Genomic DNA, 19,840 nt, shown 5'->3' with positions numbered 1-19,840 from the left:
GACATGAACTGCACAATTTTGTAAAAACCTGATGATCAATGTTATCCCAGAATGATTTGAGAATATTCCAAGGAACAGCTTACAGTAAAATAAATATTATTGCTCCAATAAAAGCAAGGAAATCTGGAGTTAGCATCACAAATTTACAATGTCACAGAAATAGTGCAGAATCTTATACATAGTATTTCTTCTTAATTTTATGTCATAAAAAATATATGTAGATATATTTGTTTTGAATCTTTCAAAATCGCAAAACTTTGTTTATTTCTAGGTTTGAATTAGATTTTAAATCTCAGGTTTTCATAGTTGTCTCATAGTTGACTTTTGGACTCTAATGTACTATATAGAGCCTGCAGTATTGTTTAAATTTCTCACTTGACATTTGTTCCCATATGTCAGTCTTTTGAATAGGATTGTTTCTGAGTCATTTGCATTTAGATCGCTGAATTTGCATTCTGAGATGGTTCTGATGCATTTCTGCATCAAAGTTTTTTTCTAAATAAACCTGTCTAAAGTTACTGCTGATCTGTTTTAATCTAATTTTCAAGATATAAAACAGGAGCTTGTTTCATTTGGATTTAATGCCTCCCTTTCATGTAATTTAATCACGCTCACCTGATATATTATAATTTTCTTAAATATAGTGATGTTCTTATGATAGATGTAATTGATTTTTCTTTTTGTCTGTACACTGTTTAATAGTGTGCATAAAGCTGAAGAATTCTTTATTTACTAAATAATTCACTAAGGTGATATTATTTTAACTCTGGAGACTGCGCACAGTGGAAATGATAATTCTGTGGATGTTTTAAATATTCGGTTATACCATGTAGGTTATGTAAATTTGATCGGATGAGGGCACCAAGTGCCTAGAAACGATACACCACTTGTATTGGAGTTTAAACATTCTAAAGTATAAATACAATCATTTACATTTGATAAAATGTGTTTACTCTTTATATTAGCATATATATTATTCGCCTTGCTGTGCATGTGCAGAAATACTGTCTGTTCACACACCAGTTGTCAATCACATGAACGGCAGAGCAAAAGGCATTTACACTTAACTTGGATGTTTACATGGATTTATTCAGTTAATCAGCCCGAAGTAGCTGCGAGGGTGCAGGGTAAATGCGTAAATACTGCTCATGACATGCGTGCACTGATATATATTACTGCAGATTTTGAAATGTACACTTAAAAACTGATGTCATAAGAGCCCAGTAAATCACAATTTACCTCAATGTGCTGCCTTGAGTTTGAGCTTCAATTTTAATCTTGAAATATCCACTTGTCTTGGTGTTAAATAAAGGCATTGCATGACAAACTATTCTTTTTTTCCACTGTGCGGTTCAAAGAAAGTGTTTCATTTTGTTTGAAGAGCATGATGCTGCAGCAGTGATAGACTCAGCTTGTCCCATTCAATAATCTCTCAATAAATTACACATGAACTAAAATTAAATCCAGTAATGTAATGACAGGAACACCGCCCATAGTAACAATGTAAAAGTTTATATATTTCATTACAAATTTACTTGAGTGTAATAAGTACCCACTTTTAAACCTATTCTGTAAGTAATTTTTTCCCAAAATGTTACTCAAGGAAATGTAACAGAGTAAATGTAGCATGTAACTACCAACCTCTGGATTTGAGGTACAGTTGCAGGAAAAAAGTATGTGAACCCTTGTGCAGGTCTGATCCGCAAATACAGGATCTGTTTGAAGATTATTATTGCCAAAGAGGAGTCAACCAATCCACACTGCACTCGGAATGTTCATGGGGTGTGTTCAATTTGTCTATTGTTTTTGTGTATTGCTGTGACTATTTGAAGATCAGATAAAATTTGTATGACCAATTTATGCAGAAATTCATATACTTTTTCTTGTAACTGCTCTTGTCAGTAGTTTCAATGCATACAAATTTGACTGCTTAACCGAACTGACACTGGCTTTGGTAAACATAATCCAAAATGGAAATTTGTACTGGGGCAAAAAAAAGCTCTATTACTAAAGAAAATCATATATTGAGTTTTTGCTTGAGTGAGGACTAATTAAAGCAGTTTTCCACTAGGCAGAGCAACAGAAAGGCATACAGTGACATAACAGCCAACAAAGAGTCTCAGTGCTTTGCCTTGCCTATTGTCCTCTAGAAGTACACGAATCGGGTGGCAAACGGTCTCTTGATGTCACCCTCCACACATAGCCCATTGTTTTCCCTTTATCGGGTAGACGTCCTCCAGCCAAGCTGAGATGACCCTCGGCCTCCACCACTGTGAGAACGCACATGGAACACTAGCCAGTGAACGTTTAAAGCCCGCCCAAAGCTTGGTCGTGTGCATTATTGTTTTTGTACCTCTGATGTCCTTCGTGGAACAGGGCACAGCCTTTGTGGAGCCAGCCAGAACAGGCTGACTGGAGCAGACTGAATTGTTTTACTAATTCCAGCTTTGGGACAGAGGGGCGGGATGTACCCAATAGGGTTTTGGTATTCTTACAATGTTGGAAAAGCTTTGTTTTATCTATGGTGTTGAACGACATACATGATTGCACTTGTAAGTTTGTTTTTTAGGTCAGTGGAAAACATGGTTCATGTTCAGAGGGTACATTTGAGTACTCAACTTGGAAAGTTCAATTATGACCATAAAGTTGTTTTTCCAAATCTGTAAATGACCAGTTTTCTGTTTGTTTGTTTTCCTGCCTCCTCTTTTCTTGTAAATAGTTGGTAAATGTATTAACCAAATTAAATGGAATTCAATGCAGCTGATGATTTATATTAGGGATGGGTCACAGTGTTCGGCTAGTCAACCAAAAATCAATTAGACCATTAGTGAGAAGCTATTTGTAATTTATCTATATGTTTTCTTAAGGATATTCGTTTTTAATGTATGTTTAAGCAGCATATTAATTAACAATTTCCATGGTAAAACCCTCTCAGAAAAAATCTTTAAATTTGTCTTTTACATTTTTCCCATTTTAAAGCACCACCACTACACCCATTCATATTCAAACAAAGCCTGTGGCTGTTTCTTTGAGCATCCCTTTTCGAACGTTGCATTTTTAATATGTCGTGTCATGCAAAAAATTAGTCCACTTCTAGAGACTTGTATTTGGTTCCATTTCAATTATGCTCCATTTGTGAATGAAAGAATACTTATTAATAAACTGCCCCTGTTTATGGTCCGGTGAACCCGAAACCAACCTACAGTAATTACACAGGGCTTTCTTAAAGGCATATTCTGGGTTCAATACAAGTTGTTCAAGTGGCAGGATTTGTCATCTTAAATACTTCAAAGATTTTTCAATTCATCCTTCATTTATATATATATATATATATATATATATATATATATATATATATATATATATATATAAATAAAAAGTCCAAAATCTCAGTTACAGTTAGGCTATAACAATGGAAGTGCATGGGGTCCAGTCCATAAACATTAAAATTAGGGTTGTTAATCGATTAAAATGTTTTATTGAATTAATTACATGGTGTCCTGATTAATTAATCGCATATACAAATATTTGCTGAGAAAGCCCCTCATATAACAATAATTCAATATATAATGAATAAATAATTATACATTGTTATCTTTAAATATTTACAAATATATATATATATATATATATATATATATAGAGATAATTACAATGATTACATTCTTGTGGCAGAAGAGTTAATCATTGATGCAAAATGCGGCTTTAGAATACAATGTATTGTTTACTACCATATTATTGATCATAAGTCAATTATTGGTAATCAGTTCACAGATATCCATTTCACAAGTGAATTTGTCAATCAGTTCGAGATTTATTATGAGGGCTTGTTTAAGGACCCGTCAATTTACACTTGCGTCAGACATGCTTGTGTAGTGTCTCGGGTGCGTTGCGTCATAAACATAACATTTTTAGGTCACTGTGTCAAGTTAAATATAGTTTAATACTTAGAACACATCTAGAGATCCCTTAGTTCAAATTTGCGCTCCCAAGTGTTTTGAATGCAAGAACATAATGCATGTTTGTGTTGTGTGTCTGCTGAAGGATTTATGTGGAATACAAGTTTTAATAGCATCTATGTACAGAAATTTACTTTACTGGTGTGATCATTTTTAGGATCTGTTTTTTCATTGGATGTTGAGAGCTGTAAAGTAAATGTATTTGCCACCTGCACATTGTACACCGATTAGCTCCCATTATGACTGGTCAACTCACTGATCAATGCAGTCACACTGAGGCAAGTTGATCATTTGGAAGTAGTGCAAAATAGGCTTAAATGTTGAGTTGGAGCATTCTGATCTCATACTTGGGTGAATGGCATTTCTGACAGTTTCTGCCCTATTGAGTGGTAACTGCAAAATAATTATGTGGGTTTATTTGGTTTGGTTTTTCCAAGATATTTTTAAAGCAGCATTTGAACTTAAGGGAGTAATAACAGTATTAATAGCAGGAATCAGTGCATAAGATGGTCACAGAGTAAAGTATTTTTATATAGGGCTTTTCCAGTGTATACAAACACAATAATATAATGCATAGTATGTGAACTAGATTTCAAAAGGCCTCAGATAAACTGAGGCGCCTCATAAATAGTGCAACTTCAGATCTGGATTAATGTTTAAAGAGTTTGGCTCAATTGCACAGTTGGCAAACGGGTCTAATGCAGGTATTTACAGTATGTACTTGAAGTGGAATAGTCGTTTTTATTAGCCTACACATATAAGAAGCATCTCTAGCTCTTCAAACATCTTCCATTGACCGCAAACATGCACAAACTGTAAAAGTAAACAACATCCAACCAACCATGCTGTAAATACCATGACACGTTTCTCATACTACCTCATAGCCAGCTCCAAATAAGCAAGGCATTACCATATAAATAGGTGTATGTTGCTGTCAATATCCATCAAGAAAATGGGGCTGTAAGATTGTTTTTTCTAGCAACAGAAAAAGGATAAACTAGTAGTTATTTCCTATCCTTTCCTGTCTTATGGGTTTATTTTTTACATGTATTTGTTTCAGTCGAAAAGGCATATGTACATGAAACACTTGCAGCTGGAGGGGATTAGCATTGTTGCTGAATCCATCACTCTAAGGGTTTCGATGATGGGGGCTTACTAATGACATTACAAAGCAATTGTGCTGGTTTTCTTTACCTTTTAGACCGGGTCTTGTTCAGTTTGTTTCAACAGATGCACAGCAATCAATAAGTGGAACTTTCAAAAATAAATCAGTCTTTACGCAGGCCTCATCTTCATTATTCACAAAAGAGCAACCAGGGTAACCTTGTTCAGACCACAATACTTTAGATAGTCATGTGCATCCAAATTGTCAGAATAACAACTTCTGCACAGAATTTGGAGGAAAAGTCCCTCAAGTATTTTGAAAATTTTCAAGCACCACAAGCAAATGGAGCTCTTCAGTTTGTAGTCCACTAACCCGGAAGTGTAATTTGCCATTGGTTCCCTCTGGATTTTCCAATGGGGTTTAATAATGAGAGTTTGGGATTTTTGAGTAAAATAACATCTGTGGTAAACATTACTTCACAAAGTACATGTTTCTACAACATATATTACACACTTTTAAACCTCAAACGTGAATTTTGAAGCTGTATTGAATTGCATACTTTAATAAAAAATATCACACGGCGACTTCAAAATTGAAGTATGAAAGTGTGTAATAATATGTTGTATTAATGTTTACCACAGATCTTATTTTACTCAAAAATCCCAAACTCTCATTATTAAACCCCATTGGAAAATCCAGAGGGAACCCATGGCAAATTACGCTTCGGGTTCGCCTACAAATTGACATCACAGATGAACAGCTCTTTCCACAATTTAAAATGTTTAAAGGAATATTCTGGATTCAAATCAAGTTAAACTCAATCGACAGAATTTGTGGCATAATATTGATTACCACAAAAATTTATTTCGACTTGTTATTCATTTTCTTTAAAATTTTGCCTGTAAACCCTCCCAAAATTTGCCCCATCAGCCCAAAGTGCTTCACTGTAACCTCGATTTTTGAATTTATTTATTTTTTGTGGGCATCAACATTATGCCTCAAATTCTGTCTACTGAGCTTAACTTGTATTGAACCTGGAATATTCCTTTTAAGCATCTTTTCAAGGAAGCAAATGAGTGTTCTCTCAATTTGTGGCCTGTCTGAGTGAGTTAGGAAGGATATTGATCAAATCAGATAACCCTCAATGAAGAGTGTTTCTCAAAACCATTTCTCTCTCTCTTTCTACAGAAAGAGATCCAGGCGATGAGTCAGTGTCACCATCCCAACATTGTGTCGTACTACACATCGTTTGTGGTGAAGGATGAGCTGTGGTTAGTAATGAAGCTGCTCAGTGGTGGTAAGTCCTGCCCACCTACTACATTTCCCTTCAATCCCATCTCCTCATTCCCATCTCATTCTGTTGCCATGTTTCTAGATCATGGACTTATCCTTCATGTTTAAAACACTTCATGAATCTAACCATGGATTTTGTTAATTACTTGGCCTAATTTTTCCTCTTCACCAACATAAAAAAACAGCAGGTCTGAAATTTACTTTTTAGTCCACCAGCCAAGGTGGCTGGTAGTTGAAAAAATGTACCAGCCAGTCAGATTTCTTACCCGCCATTTTTATTTATTTATAAATTTTTTCATTGCATTTTACAAGTGGATTTTACAGACATATTAGACAAATAAATAATACTGTATGCATGTTTAAAGAATGGTTTGTTTTATTAGTTACTTTTGCGTGTGGTATTTCAGTGAGACTTATTTGCTAATAAGACTGCATGACTGCTATGCTGCTTGGATCTGCACCCAAGACTTTCCCCCACTGTTGCACTTGTGTATATGGTTGAGTGACAATAAAGTGATTTGATTTTATGTGAAATATGTAATTGCCAGATAGTTCATTTAGAATAATTTTTCAGATTATTCACCTTTTACACACAAAACTAAATTTGAAAGTATATGTTGTCATATGAACTTGTTCAACAAGTGAATCAACACTTGTTGATTCACAAAAAACAAAAAAAACCTGCTCAAAAGAGTAATTTGTTTGTGAATCAGATTAAACTGTAGCTTGTTATATCTCGCTCTGTAGATTCATTTCTTTGGGAATCGGTCTACTGGTAATGTCTTTATTTATGTCGTAATTTATGTCTCGTCTCATGCTGTAGATTCAGTAGCAGTGTTGCTGTGGCTTTTAATAGTAATACAGGAAGTGCTGTCTGAGGATTTTAGTCAATGTTTCTGTCCGCATCACCGGAATAATGCATGTTCAAGAACCCTTAACGAAACTGAACACCATGAAAATCATTCGGTTTGTATTAAAATGCAATCGTTACTAGATAATTTGTATGTGTGGTTAATTAAAACTTATTCACATATCCACTGTAAATCCAAGAGTGGTCTTCCCTTCATCCTGATGGCAAGCTCACTCCCGAACATGGCTTTCATCTTGCACTGAGATGAACTGCTAATGGTACGTGCCCAGTGCCATGGAAGATATCCGCTCATCCCCACTCACCACACCAGAGACCTGCTGCTTCAGCTAGTGTGTATTTTCTACTATTGTTTTCAGTATACGAGCAATGATGTCATCTTAAATATGCGATTACATTTGGAAAATTGCCAGCTTAATTTTCGTGTTGATTTATTAAACGTTTGCTTACCCAGCTACAGAATTGTCTCAAAGATTGCATGCAATCATCATCATCATCATTTGAAGTCTGGATTAAAAGCACTGAATCCACCTTCACTCGCCAGTTGACACATAGTGTTTGTTTCTATTGATGAGCAGCGGGACGAGCTAATAAGAGTCATTCCATGTAATCACCTGTTACTAACTGTACTGTAGGCCTATAGAGCCTCCTTGAGGACAAAACTAGAATGTGTTTACATTTATTTTACAAGCTGACATAAATTGATAGAAAGCAAAAACCACCCACCAGAGTGGCCTGTGATGCTGTGAAATTCGCTGGCCAAACAGAAAATTTACCTGCATTTGATGCTTGGCGGGTGTTAATATAATGATTATTTACAGTATAACTACTGATTTGTTCTTAAAAATAACTGTAAGAATGATATTGAAGACTGCAACGGACTCCCCCACTGGGCTAATCACAGACCACTGTTAATTACAGCAGGGGAGACAATTTTCTGCTGTGCTATGTCTGCTTGCAGCACAGAATTCATCTGAAGATCTTGCCATTCTGGCCTTTTGAAGAATTTCTCATGAGACATGAACAGCATACTTTGGCCTGATGCAATGCATGGTGCAAAAAGATTGCAATTTACCTTAATTTTTGCTGCTGTGATTTCTAAAGTGCTGATTGACTTTGCAGCATTTTACTTTGATTCTTAAAGGGAAAGTTCTTTTAATCACCCTCATGTTGTTCCAAACCTTTATGACTGCTTTCTTCCATGGAACACAAAAGGAGTCATTCTGAATAATGTGGATGCTTCTCTTCTCCATACAATGAAGTTAAATGGTCACTGAGATGAGTCAGCCCCTAACATTCTGCTAAACATTTTCTTTTGTGCTACATGGAAGAAAGGAAGTCATAGGGGTTAGGAACAACATGCCTGTGAGTAAATTACTATAGAATTCGTTTTTCAATAAACCGTCCACTTGAGCTCTAATAGTCTTCCAAAACCCCATTGTGTAAAGCCACTGCTGAGAGTTTGATGATATGTTTCAAGCCAGCGTGTAATGTTCCGTCGCAGACGCAGCCAGATGCTTGACGGGGAGATTATAGTCTGGCTCATGCTGACACTGACAGCACAGGAACACAGCCTTTCCTTCCCCCAGCACAGAGCTGAAATCACACTGAATAGATGCTGTACATTTTATGCTTGTCATTAGCCATCTTCCCCTCCTCTCTCTGCTTGGTGCTCATTCACCCTTGCCATCTTCTGCCAACTGAAGATGCCCAGGTGGCATGCTGCCCATCTTAGATATAAAGGTAGGACTCAAACTTCCTGACAGGCATCTCGCAGCTGGACTCTTGGCATCACGCCTGCCAGACAGGGCACATCACAGCGGGCAGCATCTTCAAACTTATGCCCCTCTCATCAGTTGGCACTGTTGACTAGTTTACAAGCATTAGAAAGAAAAGAGCAGCTCCTGATGGTTTATGGAGATAAATAATTTAACTGCCATGTTTTCTTGGACTGTTGCTTTAGTAGGGATCATTCAACAATGAACGCTTAAATTCACCAATCCAATAATGTGCTGTTATACAGAAATATATATATATATATTTTTTTTTTTTACAAGTGTGTGTGTGTCTGTCTGTGTGTGTGTGTCTGTGTCTGTGTGTGTGTGTGTGCACCTCCATGACCATTTGAATGAGTTTTAAATCGATTCATTGAAATTTAAATTTTAAACAGAATTGATTCACAGAAATGAATGGAACCCATTTTTGCTTTTTTTAAATTTTAAATCAGTGATGCTATTTAATCACTAAATTAGTGATGTCATTTCTTGTCATTTTAAATAAGTCAAGGAATATAAATGACACGCTCTTTGGGTAGAGCGTAATAAATACAGTGAGGAAAATAAGTATTTGAACACCCTGCTATTTTGCAAGTTCTCCCACTTCGAAATCATGGAGGGGTCTGAAATTGTCATCGTAGGTGCATGTCCACTGTGAGAGACATAATCTAAAAAAAAAATCCAGAAATCACAATGTATGATTTTTTAACTATTTATTTGTATGATACAGCTGCAAATAAGTATTTGAACACCTGAGAAAATCAATGTTAATATTTGGTACAGTAGCCTTTGTTTGCAATTACAGAGGTCAAACGTTTCCTGTAGTTTTTCACCAGGTTTGCACACACTGCAGGAGGGATTTTGGCCCACTCCTCCACACAGATCTTCTCTAGATCAGTCAGGTTTCTGGGCTGTCACTGAGAAACACGGAGTTTGAGCTCCCTCCAAAGATTCTCTATTGGGTTTAGGTCTGGAGACTGGCTAGGCCAAGCCAGAACCTTGATATGCTTCTTACAGGGCCACTCCTTGGTTATCCTGGCTGTGTGCTTCGGGTCATTGTCATGTTGGAAGACCCAGCCTCGACCCATCTTCAATGCTCTAACTGAGGGAAGGAGGTTGTTCCCCAAAATCTCGCAATACATGGCCCCGGTCATCCTCTCCTTAATACAGTGCAGTTGCCCTGTCCCATGTGCAGAAAAACACCCCCAAAGCATGATGCTACCACCCCCATGCTTCACAGTAGGGATGGTGTTCTTGGGATGGTACTCATCATTCTTCTTCCTCCAAACATGGTTAGTGGAATTATAACCAAAAAGTTCTATTTTGGTCTCATCTGACCACATGACTTTCTTCCATGACTCCTCTGGATCATCCAAATGGTCATTGGCAAACTTAAGACGGGCCTTGACATGTGCTGGTTTAAGCAGGGGAACCTTCCGTGCCATGCATGATTTCAAACCATGACGTCTTAGTGTATTACCAACAGTAACCTTGGAAACGGTGGTCCCAGCTCTTTTCAGGTCATTGACCAGCTCCTCCCGTGTAGTTCTGGGCTGATTTCTCACCTTTCTTAGGATCATTGAGACCCCACGAGGTGAGATCTTGCATGGAGCCCCAGTCCGATGGAGATTGACAGTCATGTTTAGCTTCTTCCATTTTCTAATGATTGCTCCAACAGTGGACCTTTTTTCACCAAGCTGCTTGGCAATTTCCCTGTAGCCCTTTCCAGCCTTGTGGAGGTGTACAATTTTGTCTCTAGTGTCTTTGGACAGCTCTTTGGTCTTGGCCATGTTAGTAGTTGGATTCTTACTGATTGTATGGGGTGGACAGGTGTCTTTATGCAGCTAACGACCTCACACAGGTGCATCTAATTTAGGATAATAAATGGAGTGGAGGTGGACATTTTAAAGGCAGACTAACAGGTCTTTGAGGGTCAGAATTCTAGCTGATAGACAGGTGTTCAAATACTTATTTGCAGCTGTATCATACAAATAAATAGTTATATCATACATTGTGATTTCTGGATTTTTTTTTTAGATTATGTCTCTCACAGTGGACATGCACCTACGATGACAATTTCAGACCCCTCCATGATTTCCAAGTGGGAGAACTTGCAAAATAGCAGGGTGTTCAAATACTTATTTTCCTCACTGTATATAGTTCATATTTGCTGCATATTGACCAGCCCTAGTTTACACACATTAGAATGAAGTGAAAGAGCACCTTATTGTTGCTGTGTGTAAACGGGGAGGGGCATCAATACTTTTATGATTCTAATAGTGTGTCCATACAGACCTCTTCACTGAGTGACTGAAGTTAATCTAAGAGCAGCACTGCTTCTGTTGGGTGATGGCTGGTAGGCAGCTATCCTTAAAGTCAATGCTGCACCTTGACGTGTAATATTTTGTTTGACAGCTGTCGGATGCAATGATGTAAGTAGGAATGCAATTCTTTGTAAAGCTGCTTAGTGGCATTCCATACTTTCAACATAGGAAGTGTGTTCAGGAAAACAATCTGAAACAATCATTTCTCTAATTTTCATGAATGATATGAATGTGGGGCTGGACTAACTGAACAATGGCAGATGAAAGAGTGTTTGGGAAACCTGTTTGGGAACATGTAATTACATTTGTAGTTCTGTTTGATGCCACTAGTGGTGCTGAAATTACACATTCGAATTGTGTTCCTTTGGTACCGCAATTTGCAGTTAGCATTGTATAAGTGTGAAGTCTTTTAGAGTGTATAGTACATCTTTATCTATTGACATTATATAGCCATCAAAAAAACATCTCTGGCAGAAAGCCATACAAATGCTCACGGCTTCATAACCTGGCCTGTTTGCTAGGTACAAAGGGATGTGAGGTATGAACACAGATCAATAACCTCATTAGCATAAAGCACAAAAGAGGTTGTACTTCCTGGTTTCTAAACAGAACTTGTGAGTAGATATTGGAGTTTTGGACTTGGTTTGGAGTTTTACAGCTTCAGCACACACATTTGGTTGTAAATGCTGTCTATCCAAGACTAAACAGAATAGCTCTGTTTATGAATGGGACATTAGAGACATTCATGAATCAAGCAGATCAAGTTTTGGACGCTTACCATACTATCATTCTTAATCATACAAACAGACACACATGTGAGCGCACACTCAGACATGCAGACAACAAAGGAATTTCAGCAGAAACGCAGTACTGCTGTCTTGAATATGAATTGGAAGCGTTTGTGTAGTCTTTTGTTTAGAATGTGTCTTTTTTATTATTTATCAAGCAGATTGCTAAGAGCAATTGAAATTTTAAGCCCATTGTGGTTTTAAGCTAAAAGTGTAGCTGTCTTGTAGGTTTTAAATATGATGTTTTGAAATATGGCATTGTGCCCATGGTCAGCCTACTTGGTGACCACAGATGCTTCCTATCTTCCCTCACCTCACCTCACCTCACCCCTCCACCCTTATTTTCTTGGAGCAATCGTTCCCTCGCCGTTGGCCCCATATGGCTCTGTGCCCTTTGGCCTAGTGGGCACGAGATGGCTTGTACCACCCACGCTTACTCAAGATCCTTAGGAAACCAGCAGTGAGAGTTATTCTGACGACTTCTGAACAAAGAACCATTTTCATTTCCTGTAGTGGAAGCATACTTGGAATTACTGATTGGACATTTGGGAGACTTTCTACTTTTCCTCGAAATGTCTATTAAAGGGATAGTTCACAAAAATGACAGTTCTGTCATCATCTCACCCTCTTGTAGTTCCAAACCTTTATGAGATTCTTTCTTCTGTGGCACACAAAAGGAGATGTTTGGAAAAATGTTATGCACTGACAGCCTATTACATTACTTTTGTGTCTTTAAAGGAATAGTTCGCCCAAATTTGAAAATTCTCTAATCATTTTCTCACCCTCATGCCATCTCAAATGTGTATGACTTTTTCTTCTACAGAACACAAACTGAAGATTTTTAGAAGAATATTTTAGCTCTGTTGGTCCATACAAAGCAAGTGAATGGCCAAATTTTGAAGTTCCTAAAAGCACATAAAGACAGCATAAAAGTAATCCAGACGACTCCAGTGGATTAATCAATGTCTTCAGAAGCTATCCAATTGGTTTTAGGGGGGCATAACAGACCATAATTTAACTCCTTTTTCACTATAAATCTTGCCATTTCTAGGCTTGATTACACCTCCAAGTTCTTGATGCACATGCAGAGCCCTAGATGGTGCTAGGAAGTGTCATCGAGCTTGAAGTCATGATCACCAATGAGACTGCTAATGTCAAGATTTATAGTAAAAAAGGAATTATATTTGGTCTGTTGTCACCCAAAATTGATTTTTGTTGCTTTAGAAGACATGGATGAATCCACTGGTGTTTTATGGATTCATTTTATGCTGCCTTTTATGTGCTTTTGGAGCTTCAAATTGTGGTCGCCTTTACATTGCATTGTATGGACAAAAAGACATCATCTCTTTATCAAAATATCTTTGTTTGTGTTATGCAGATGAAAGTAAGTCATACCACTTTGAGATGACAAGGGTGAGTAAATAATGTGAGAATTATAATTTTTGGGCAAACTGTTCATTCAAGTCCCTGTGTTTTTAGCATTGAGGCCATTTATATGCTAGTGTGCTCCTTAAGGTTGACCAAATTAACTTTTAGCAGATATTTGCATTTATAATTTACAGTATTTATCTTCCTGGAAAACTAGCTAGATATTGATGACTCATCTGAATTAAGGGGCGTATACATATTTTTTATCTAATTAAATTCTCTCTAGAACGTAAATGCCCTTTCTCCTAAAACCCCCTGCCACCTACAATCAATATAGCTAGTAGTGAAGCATTGTTTATTGCTGTGATGTAAACAAAGCCTTTTAAAGGGACGAACCCTTTGATTTGTTCCACCCCAACTTCCTGTTTCAATAGGAAATAAAAGACAAACTGCTTGTGAAGTCATTTCATTGGGTCTTCAAGAATGCACCACATCATCGTAGTTTGTTATTTTCAAGGCTGTTTGGAAGAGAATTTGTCTCAAGTGAGTAAGAAATGAATCGATTTGACTTGACTTAATTGTAGATGAGATGTGACATGTTTACGTTCAGATCTCAATCACAACTCAGTGTGGGGCTTCACATGATCAGGGCGTTCCTGGACAACAAGCATTCCTGAAGCTTGGGATCGGAGTGTGAATGCTGATTCGACACATGAGATTATGGGAGAAGCTTTGTTTTTGGGACCCTTACATTCATTGTTAAGTTAATATTCCTAGAAAATGTGAAATGTTGTTCTTTGAACATTCATCCAACATTCATAAATGGTTCCAAACCTGTATTACTCTTCCTCAGTGTAACACACATGTTGATGTTAGCAGTATGTAAGCCTCACTCACCATTTACTTTTATTGCATCTGTTTTTCCATTCATTGAAAGTGAACTGAGGCTAACATTTTGCCTACAAAATTTACATTTTTGGGTGAACTAACCCTTCACCCAAAAGTCCTGCAATCCACCCTTTGAGAACCACTGCCCAAGAGTTGCTGAGGGGAGTTGTAGGAAATTACTATCGTTTTATCTCTCGAGCCCTCATTGTGTGTGTGTGTTTGACGCTCTGTATTTTTACTGGTTTTACTCCCCACCCATCAGCCTCATAAGGGTTTGTAAACTAACACAGCGACATTTGCCAAGAACTGTCTGTGTCTCGATTGGAGCTCAACTGCTCGAAACGTCTCTTAATCCAGGTCACAGCCGTCACTGAAATCTGATGTGCTGTGTCAGCAGTGCGCTGAATTCATGCCAGACACATGCCCAAATGCTTTCTCCATCTCATTTATCTTTCATTCTAATGCTGATTTATAGGAGTGTTTTCTAAAGCAGCTTTTAAACCAAGGTCACTTGGAAGAATGAACTGTACAGAAAAGGAAAAACCAAATAAAAATAAGAAAACACAAGTGCCCTGTTTCTGTAAGCACGTACTAGGGTGTGGGAGTGACAAATTACCATGTTGCATCACACAAATTATTCTAAGCCTTTTCTCAGATCAAACTTTTCTGAGCCATTTTGTAGAAAGACTCCAAATACTTCCTTATTTTTTAACAATATACTTCTTTTTTTATGATTTGAAATCTAACAAACTTTAACCTAAAAGCCTAACAAACCCTCCAACATTTCTTAAAATAAAAAAAGCCATTTTTTGATGTTCCGTTACAGAACGCAAAGCCATCCATTAATTTTTTTTATGTGGCTTAAGCATTAGAATACAATTTGGGCTTGATGCATGTGCATAGAAAGTGATGGTATTTTGTCCCTCAAGCCAATTTCAATTTTTTACATGGATTTACATTTGTAATTCTAGGATGATTGCATGAACAGACCACCTTTGTCTCACCAATGTCTGTCTTCCCCAGCAGTCTATTCAGTGTGGTTTACATTGCAACGCTCATGTCCGCTCCCTCAGGAGCTTTCGTCTGTCTGTGCTGTCTTCTCTCAGGAGGTGCTGGCTGTCCTCCAAACTAAAAAAAAAAAAAAAAAAAAAAAAGAAGAAGAAAAAAAAGGCCTAACTGGTTAATAAAGATGCTGATGTAACATTCTCTTCATGGACTTTGTACATCCCTTAATTAGATGTCATGGGAAGAATAAAGACTGACAGACTTTTTTCCCGACCATTTGCTTTTGTGTTCCTCTGTGTATCCCTTCGGACAATATTAATTTGTTGGTTGTCACCTAAGCAAATTAGATTGTATATAAACAACTGAATAAGACAATATTTTTAAAGACAACAAAGATTCTTGGGGGAGCAGCCATCTATCAAGGGCAAGTTATTGAAGATTTTACATTTGATCTCTTGAGAAAAATCAAGGACGGTAGGGTTTGTTGAGTTATTGATTGTTGCGCCACATCTAGCTGTATTTTCAGCGTCTCATGCAGCAGTGCCACATTTTTAGATGCTGTGTAATGTTAAATAAGAGGTCTCGAGACACAACTGTTTTGTTGTGTTTGTTTAGCTGCATCTATCTAGCTTTTTATTGCAGGAATGTATTTGTGAATGGCCCCTTACAAGTTTTATATCAAGGTCAATCCTCCTGTTGTACACATAGGAAGACATTGTGTATTAAACTTGATTGTTTATTTTAATTTCAGGTAATATGGTCAACATAAAATCAAAGTTTACACTTTGCTTGTAAAGCAATACATGGAAAAACACTTTGGCAATAATGTAAAATTAAATACATAATGAAATTGTTAAAAAAATTTTAGAAAATCATTACATTTTTATTTTAAACACCCACGATTGTTAAGTAACATGTCAATAAACATAAAATATGTTTATTTGCAAATAAGCATTGCAAATCAAACAATACAGAAGCTTTGTAGAGATGCTCTGGTACAAAAAGGTTGATCACTGTTCACTTATAAATTCATATCTTCTCACAGCTCTATATGCTGTCTTTTTTGCAGGATCAGTTTTGGACGTGATAAAGCACATCATATCAAAGGGGGAACACAAGACTGGTGTACTGGATGAGCCCAGTATAGCAACTGTTCTGAAAGAGGTTCTTCAGGGTCTGGAGTACCTTCACAAAAACGGACAGATCCACAGGTAAGAGACCGCTTACATTTGCATGGTCTGCTGAGTCACATGATATAAAAATGTGATGACAGGTTATTAGTTTTGCAGAACTCTTGTTCTTGGGCTGCAGAAGAGTTCTTTGGCTACAAGCTGACAGCATAACAAAAGAGCTATTGAAGACATGACTGGTTTCAACATAGAGGAGGTCTGTAGGAGGCCTGTGGATCAAGACCCTATTTAAATCAGCCTAACCTCCGATGCTGCAGAGATGATGGATGAAATTAATAAATTCAGGTCCCAAATCAGCATCTGATTATGGTTCCACTGGAAGGCCTTGGGAAAACTGAGTGAGCAGTCCAGTCTAATATTTTGCCCTTCAGCCTTTCATCAATAAGATAAACAAGTCTCATATCTTGTAGATCAAATGTATTTCACACTTTTCCTCTGCTTTCAATCCCAGAGCAGTGTTTCCCCAAAATGTATTTTGAAGTGGCACTGTGCCACTGCTGAATTATGAGTGCCGCTGTTGGGATTTCACATGTTAATTTAATGTTCTTGATGCAACAAAACTTGCCAGCCCCAGTCAGCTGTGTGCTTCGTACACTGCTAAAGAGACCCCACCACGCACACAAATACATGTACTTACTCACAGTGACGTCACCGCATAACAACATGTGTCAAAATTGCTTTAAATTCAAGTGGCCTGCGAGCTCATTTCGTAAACGTAGGATGGCAGGCTATGACAACGTCTCATTGAACCATCAGTTAGCGCTTTCCTCGTGAATATAAATAAGCCTTCCCCTGTTATCAGTATGTTTTGGAGCGCATTTTGCTGGCTTCAAAAGTGGAATGTAACCGTGCAACATGGGTCAATTATCAACATTGCTTAATCGTAGCTGTACGAGGGCAGAGCAGGTGCGGACTGGTCTCAACCAAACAACAGACTGTTTTACATTTGCTTGTGAACCAATGAGATGTATGGCGGGGATTGCAAAACCAGTTTGCATGCGGTACAGAATTGTCTGCAAAACTGCTATGTCTCAGTGATGCAACTAGTTTAAAACAAACACCCCCACATTCTAAACAGCACTAACAAAGAAAACATAAATTAGAAGGCTTTCAATTCACAGGTCACAACGCTTACAAAAAGTATTACGGATTTACTGTAGTAACACTAACTGTACTGTTTTTTTCATGACAAAACTGCCATAGTTCTTTATATAGAAACCATAGTTACTAATCATGGCAGTGAGGAGCCATTACATGATTTTACATACCTTGTATATTACATTACAAATATAATTGTTAGAACTAGGGTGCATTTTCAGAATTATGGGCCAAGCTGTCAGTTTTGCATCTGTGAAAAATCTGTTCTCTTGTAATGCACTCTAATTGTAGGAAAATGTAAGTTGTTTTGGTTGCCTTCAGAAATTTCAAGACATGGCTGTAGTTTAATTAGCAGGAGCCTGGTCAAAGGAATCTGTAAAGACCCAAATTATTCACACTGTCGGAATATTTCAATTTAGCCATATAATTGGGTGGAAAACGACGTTACTGTTGTTAATATCATAATTTTCATCTGCATCCCAAATTCAATCAATTCTGTACTGTCAGATGTGCATTACAAATCAGGTGCTGGTGCCCCATTTTCAAAGGGCCCTTTGAGGGCACAAATAAACAGTATTGTGGCCCAGGCTGAAATAGAGTTTGATACCCCTGTTTTAATCAGTTCTTCGACCAACAAGCATTAATATGGGTCCAGCGCTGTGGGCTTGTGGACGCACGCACAATAGCACCGCTGCTGAAAATAATCTTAGGGTTAAACACTGCATTCACAGTTTTGTCTATGATCTTTTAGTAAACTCATCCAAGTAAACTCATGCTAGTTTATCTGAGACCTTCAACTCCAGACATCAATACACACTTTTAACTGATGACTCATTGATGGCTAATTTCAAGTCATCAGCCTGTTCTCTTTCTTTCTCTTCTTTTAATTTTAATAGCTTTCTCTGCACATCCCTTGTTCGCTCTCTGCAAGCACGGCCCTGTTTATGTAGACAGTGTAAATAATTCACAAGCTTGTAGGCAGGTTAAGTACCCATGACTTGTGAGCTCGCCTCTGAATCTCAATGAAGGAGACCTTGTCTTCTGTTTTGGCTGGCAGTGAGACGGCAGGCAATTTTTACCGTATGAAAAGCTTTTGAGAGTTTTTTTTAGATGCCTGATACAAATGGGCTGGTGCACAAGCTTCATATTGAAATGTTTGTTGGAAGGTGGTTGGGTTTAATCGTGCAGTCAGGGAAGGACATAACTTAAGCATGTGTCAGGGCTGTAATCTGAATCATGTGAAGGGAGGGGTTTTAGATGAGTGAGAATCAGTGTCAGAAATGAACTTTTTTTCATTAAATGCCAATAACTGCCCTATGGAATTCATTTTTAGGGCCTTAATTTTTTTTATAGCTATATAAAAGCGCAATTTGTTAAATTTGGTCAACTGAATATATTTTTTTTATTTTAAGTGCATTATTTACACAAAAGTAGTACATTTGAAGTGCATTACGTAAGGTAAACTTTGGTAACATTTTACTGTAAGGTTCCATTTGTTAACCTTACTTGACAACATTAGTTAACATTAACTAGCAATGAACACTACTTTTACAGCATTTGATCTAACATGAACTGTAAACACATTTTTTATTAACTAAGATTTATAAGTGCTGTAAAAAGATTGTTCATTGTTTTATGAAACCTAATGCATTAACATATGTTATTACATTTGCAGTTCGGCTGTCTGGAATACTCAATGGCACCATCTAGCTGTCTGATATTTCTCTGTAACAACTGCACATCCACGTCTCAGAACGGCCACCCCAGGGCATTGCGAGCCATCTTTTCTGCTTCTCTGATCACTGTGCGATCTCTACAAGTGATAAAATCATTTAAACTCAAATCAATGTTTTATGTGCATCTATTTATTTATCTAGCAGGAAGTCTTGTAATAGGCTGGATAATGGGCAGTCAGATGGTAATTTTCACAAAATAAACACCAACAGAACTCAAACCGAAAGTGGATTTCAACTGTTGAGCGATTTATTTCTTGTCACATAATTGCATCATTTCAATGCAAATCTATATTTATGATCATGTATTTATTTATTTGTTTTGTAGCCGTGTAATAAGTGGGATAATGTGCAGTCTGTTCCGCTTCACGTCGAGCTCCTGATCACAATGTAATTTGAAATAACAATGATCTGACTGTACATTATCCCTTACTTAACAATTGGAA

The 19,840-nt window shown here is 37.3% G+C and overlaps 1 protein-coding gene across 1 annotated transcript in view; it reads left to right on the top strand.

Moving 5' to 3' along the window:
• The window catches only part of oxsr1b (oxidative stress responsive kinase 1b), a 72,529-nt gene that overhangs the window by 29,197 nt on the left and 23,492 nt on the right, over positions 1-19,840 (top strand). Inside the window, exons 3-4 of the mRNA XM_052114933.1 lie at positions 6,253-6,361; positions 16,443-16,584. Coding sequence (XP_051970893.1) covers positions 6,253-6,361; positions 16,443-16,584 — 251 coding nt within the window. The remainder of the gene's footprint in view (positions 1-6,252; positions 6,362-16,442; positions 16,585-19,840) is intronic.

Source organism: Xyrauchen texanus, chromosome 42 (assembly GCF_025860055.1).
Source record: "Xyrauchen texanus isolate HMW12.3.18 chromosome 42, RBS_HiC_50CHRs, whole genome shotgun sequence".
NCBI lineage: Eukaryota > Metazoa > Chordata > Actinopteri > Cypriniformes > Catostomidae > Xyrauchen > Xyrauchen texanus.
The sequence above is the reverse complement of the archived record's forward strand: the minus strand, read 5'-3'. Positions and strand labels throughout refer to the sequence as shown.